This window comes from Schistocerca cancellata, chromosome 6 (assembly GCF_023864275.1).
Source record: "Schistocerca cancellata isolate TAMUIC-IGC-003103 chromosome 6, iqSchCanc2.1, whole genome shotgun sequence".
NCBI classification, from domain to species: Eukaryota; Metazoa; Arthropoda; class Insecta; order Orthoptera; family Acrididae; genus Schistocerca; species Schistocerca cancellata.
In genome coordinates, this window is record NC_064631.1 from 255,332,720 (window position 1) to 255,338,719 (window position 6,000).

At 42.4% G+C, this 6,000-nt stretch overlaps 1 protein-coding gene across 1 annotated transcript in view; it reads left to right on the forward strand.

Annotated features, from left to right (window-relative positions):
* Nucleotides 1-4,364, forward strand: part of LOC126088270 (thrombospondin type-1 domain-containing protein 4-like) — a 182,874-nt gene extending 178,510 nt beyond the window's left edge. Inside the window, exon 8 of the mRNA XM_049906401.1 lies at nucleotides 4,302-4,364. Within this exon, the coding sequence (XP_049762358.1) occupies nucleotides 4,302-4,364 (63 nt within the window). The remainder of the gene's footprint in view (nucleotides 1-4,301) is intronic.
* Nucleotides 4,365-6,000: the final 1,636 nt, after the last annotated feature.

Here is a 6,000-nt window from a genome sequence, read left to right on the forward strand (position 1 = left end):
TACTGTATCCGTTTTGTCGATCTGGTGTTTCAGATCATCTTCCCTGCCATTTATTCGCCAAGTCAATGATACTACGAAAAAGCTTGTTTGCTGCAGCACCGTCGATTCTCTGTAATATAAAACATACACCCATCTGTTGGCGCTTCCAGGACTACAGCCTGAATGTGCAACTGTAGCTGATTCTGGCCGACCTTCTACATGCTGTTTCACAATTCCTGTTACAGGCTTTTAGGGTAAGTATAGATATCTTCGTGGAAAAAGGTTTAATAAGAAAACCATGTCACAAATGTACGAGGGTAATCCCAAAAGTAAGGTCTCCCATTTTATTGTAAGTACATAGACCTGTTTATTCCTACAATCGTTTACATCAATTTACAGCTTGAACATTTAGCTATTTATCGGCATAATCACCATTACTATCGGTGCATTTTTATAGACGCTGTGGTAGTTTTTGTATACCCATGTCATACCAGCTCACCGCCATGCTGTTCAGAAAGTTATGAACTGGCGTGATTGTTGCTAAGTCTTAGGTGTAAAGTGGCCCAGGTCTCGTCACCCGTGACAATTGAGTCCAGAAAGTTGTCAAATGGTTCAAATGGCTCTGAGCACTATGGGACTTAACATCTGTGGTCATCAGTCCCCTAGAACTTAGAACTACCTAAACCTAACTAACCTAAGGACATCACACACATCCATGCCCGAGGCAGGACTCGAACCTGCGACCGTAGCGGTCACGCGGTTCCAGACTGAAGCGCCTAGAACCGCGCGGCCACACCGGCCGGCCTGCAGGTTGTGTAATCAGCTCTATTTTTACGTCTGCCGGCTGCCCTGTAGTGCCCTCTCCGTCGTGCTCCGTCTCCAAAAACGGCTTTATATCTACACCCACAGGCGTCCGTAATGTGGGAAAAATAATTACGATTTTTGAGGCATAATTCTGTCTCGGCCCTTTGGGCAAAAATAACTTCGCACTGTGCCTTGATTAATTTTTCCTTTCTTGCAGTTTGAGATTTTAATGTTTGGTGGAAACCTTACAATATGGGTACACGAACAAAAAAATATTTTGCTAATAACTGGTTAAATACAATGAATTTAGCCATGAGATGGATCGAGCTGTAGATTTTTGAATCAAAATAGTTGCATTCATGTTCATATTAACAACGTAAAACGATATACTTAACTTACACTAATGTAAAATAATGTAAAATACTTGCCATTTCAGTAACAATGTAATGTACTCGTACCTAAAAACATCTGGTCGACACCTGTACGTGGTTTGAGATATAATAAATTTTCTGTAATTCCTATCAAATTTACCTTTTCGGTTCTCAAACTCACCGAATCAGTTAAGATACGAAAGCCGCCCGGTTTCAACACCTTTGTTATAGATTATGTCTTTTTGTTACTAAGCAACACGTTAGCTGTTTGTCAAGAGCAACCATACATTGCTGTTTCGGTCAACTGCTGTGAGGTCAGTCTGATGCAATTGTTCATTCCTCTCGCTTGTCAGCAAACCTCTCCCGTGCAATATAACTGCTGCATCCCATACCATCAATGGCCTGTGTGTCTTTCTCTTCATCATCGATTCCATTTTGGGATCATTTCATTCGTACTCAGTCATTCGATTCATTAGCTATTTTCTGAGGAATTTTTTTCTCAGTTTTTGCAGGGCGCCTTCATTCCTTACTCGGTCAACCCATTTGATCTTCAACAGCCTGCCGTAACAGCACGTTCAGGCTTCTAATCGTTTAATTTTTATGTTCCCTGCCATCCACATTTCACACCCGTATGGAGCTATAGCCCACTACAGCTTTTTATAACCTTACCCTGGTCGCACTTTCTATTTCTGGACGTTAGTTGTTTATTAAGACCTTACGGCTTGTACAACGCTTGCCACTTAGCTTTTTTACATGTCACCGATTTTAGTTCCGGGGTTCAAAAATTCGTCCACCTCTTCGAAAGGCATGTAATGAAGGTAGTGTCGGTATAACTCGCACGAATAACTGGTTTTAGAAACTAACGCTTCACCATATTTGCTCATCTTTTTTTAACACTTCACCGTGTTAACTCCTCTTTTTTCTTTTTTCTTTTTTTTTGGACATGTTTGCTAATCGTGTAAATGTGATGGAACCCGTGGGCACCACCCCTGCAGTCACCTAGTCGGGTGTGGGAAGCTGCCCAAAAATCACGTCTACGTTGACCAGTTCACCGATCCCGTCGTAAATCCGCAGGACGGTTTCTGTCGGGGACTAGGGAACCTCCCCGAACAATGGTAGCTGCGTGCTAACGCGGGCAAGTATCCTGACAGGTACTTCACATACTTAAGCGATTGATGTTATTGCTTTCAGCAATGGATAAATACATACTCAAAAATATTATTATTGTTTGCTTGTTTGCAAATGCGTGCCTGCAATGCAAGTACCACCATCCTGCATCATACCACTACAGGAAACAAAACGAAGTGGAGTAGTCCGTTGATAAAGCACAGTATCGTGCAGTAATTCGCTTTCCGTATTTGAAGGGGAAAGACGTTGCAACAGCTCACGCTGAGTTGGTGGAAGTGTACAGTAACGTCATATGACACAGAGATTACGTGGCACAAACGCTGCCAGGTTGGTCAGACATGTCTGAACGATGAAGTACGAAATGGCAGACCATATTTGCGAAGAGCCTGGAGTTTCAAGAGCAGTGCTGGCCATGCCACTTCAGCGTACAACCGTCCAGGCGATAGAGATAAAAGAGTGTACACCAGTTGTCGAGCAGTAATCAATGTAGTGAACGACATTTTGAACATGATAAAGGTCATCGCTCGTTGGGATCCATGACCGCTCACATCAATTGTAAAAATGCGCCGAACTGAAAGAGCAGCGAGAATGTCGCAGATGTGTCATTCACTAATGCCGAAAAGGGGTGAAGCCCCAGCTATGATCTGGCGCATAGATGAGTGATTCCTGGGATTGCAAAGGTGTGGCAGTAACAGATGACGCTCGAAAGGGTCAAATAGTAACGGGAGTATACTACTCAAACCTCTTGTTGAGCCGGCCGCTGTGGCCGAGCGGTTCTAGGCGCTTCAGTCCGGAACCGCTCTGCTACTACGGTCGCAGGTTCGAATCCTGCCTCGGGCATGGATGTGTGTGATGCCCTTAGGTTCGTTAGGTTTAAGCAGTTCTAAGTCAAGGGGACTGATGACCGCAGATGTTAAGTCCCATAGTGCTTAGAGCCATTTGAACCATTTGAACCTTTTGTTGAGGTTACAGGAGGCTGTCAAGACCATCGGGGAACGCTGTCGAAGGTGGTGGTTTTGCCCCACAACTATGCTCCAGCTCATTTTGCCAGGATAAAACAAATGTGCTGTCTATTTGGGCTACGGAGTTTTGCTCGTTCCCAATATTCTCATGACATAGCAACCAATACCTTCTTACTCATTTCTCAGGTGAATAAACCATCGCGTATTAGATGTTTCCAGAACGTCGGTCAGCTGACTTTCGAGGTGGAAAGTTTCTTTGACAGTGAAGACACAGACTTCTGCAAAAAAAGTTTCTCCACGTCTTCCATCATTGAGGAAAAAGAGTCGTATTCAAAGGTGAATAAGTAAAGTACAAAGACCAGATTTAATGGTGGCTAATTGTTTTCTTCGAGCTGATAATTAAAATTTCGCCCCTGATATGTGTTTCATTAGAACGTTTGAAAAGAACACACTAAGAGTCAGAACTTTAGTGCACCATTTGTAAAGTTGGATATATAACTTGCGTGGACATAACGAACAGTGTTAGAAGAACGTGCACAGCTCAGGTTGCCCCGTTAGTGAAGACGACGCTTGCCGGACATCTGATGGTAATCGCCGCTCACGCACCACCAGTGGACACGGGCGACCTCTGGGGCAGAGTACACAAGCTGCACGGAGAGGTACAGTCCTTACACGGGAGACAAACATTTCTCTGCCGGGCCGACAGTGATACCGGGGGCTCGTTACAGCCTAGTCCAACTAGCCTTACAATTGCGACATTAATTGCTCGCCCCGCTGCTTGAGTTATTGGAAGTTTATGTTATCAAACGTGACACTTATGCTACGGAGCTTAGCGGAAATGCTAGGGTGTTGTCTTACTGAGGTTCCATTTAAATCCAGTCAAGCCAACAATGTTGGAGACGACCTTAACAATGTAAGTTGATGGCTCGAATTTCTCTTACCGTTGTTCGGGTACTACGGCTATACAAACCTAAAAAGAAATCAGTTTTTATATATGTTCACAATGGACTTCGTTTATTATATACTAAAGGTAATCATTCACTTGTTCTTAATGCAGTTCCTTGCTGCTGTTAGTCCTCTTCTGTTCATGTTATCAAGGAATGTTGAATTCTTCATGTAGGCGTATAATTAATTTTTCTTGCTCTTACTCGTTCGATAACCAGACCGTTGTGTACAAGAAGACGTTCACCTCACCTTCGTTATTGATGGCGAAGAGAAACATTTGAGATCTTTTTGATATCGTCCTTCTGGCTGTAGCTAAATCTGTATGAACAGGTGGCAATAGAAACACGTCGATTACGGCCCAAAAACAACGAATAGAGGAATCCTCCAATAGAAGACACAACCGTGCTGAGTTGTAGAGGACGCTGTACTACAACCGAAGAACTTTCAAGCTCACTGTTACATCTCGCATCCAGCTGATATCGTACAGTCTGGATATCAGTCAGCTAATATTTTATAACTGCTCTAACGTTATCGCACTAATAGTCTTTTCTTCATTTATTGAATCATTTTGTCGCCCTGTTCTACTGCATTTTTGTTCCCACCGTAAGTTTGTAATTACTAATATAATACTGACGAAGCTTCTTGTAAATTTACCTTCATCATTTTATTTTGTCAAGTAACACCATACAGTCCCTGTAACTTTCGTTTAATCCAGGGTCAAATACTCTCCGTTACCACGTTGAGTTATTCGCTCGTTGCCGCAGAAACTTTTTCCGCACCTTGACGTCTATCATAAACAAATTTGTTCCTGCAAACTGCGAGCGTCAGTCATCTTTAGCCTGAGATAATGTTGCCTATTAGTCTGCATCCGTATAAAAAGACATAGCATTCACGTTTCACTTACTTACGCAAATTGTCACTGCATGGAAGCACCTAATAGTTTTTCAAATACCAATATTTTACTTCAAATGTTTATTTAAATAGTAATCTGTGAATTTGTAATCCATTATTGCCACTAGCACAATGTTTTAAATGTTTGGAAATAACTTGTCACAAAGTACATCACAGTACTTGGATATCGTCTGGAGCTGAATGTAACTGAGCTATGAGCACTTCATCGTCTTTGATGCTAAGAAACAAATCTCTTTCATTGCTAACTCTTTGCTTTATATAATTCGGGAGGAAATAGTACGGACCAAAACAAGCAAAAATTATCGAGTAAATATGCGCTCTAAAATGCATGCCTTTTAAGAGCTATGAACACCTTTTCAGTAGAAGAGATGTGTTAAACAGCTCTTAAGGTATGCATTTTGGAGCTCATGTTGACTAGATTCTTTTACGGTGAATGATCGTTCCTATCGTATCACTGAATATTTACCATTTCTTCTGGGACATGCTGTTGATAAAAATGAAAGGTGCGACAACGATGAAATATGCTAATAGGCCTACTAAACATAAGTCCGAAAAGGAATGGACTCCTCGACGGGGCGCATTACGGCACCATCACATTCTAACAGAGTGCACTTGAGGACAAACATAGTGCAAGAAAAGTTCCGCATTGCCATCGTTTATGTGATGTGACGGCTTCAGCATCTCTCCTCTTCAAAGCCCATAAAAGTTTATAAACTCCTCAGTGTGTTCCGAATGTATCGCCAACTATCCATGATGCGTTTCCAGACTCAAGAACACTATCAACTGGGCTGAAATAAACCAAAGCCTTTAAATTTTCCCGTACAAATAGATCCAACGGGTTCAAGTTGTGGACCTTGGAAGCCTTGCTATTGGCGAGCCACGATCGATACACTCGCTTC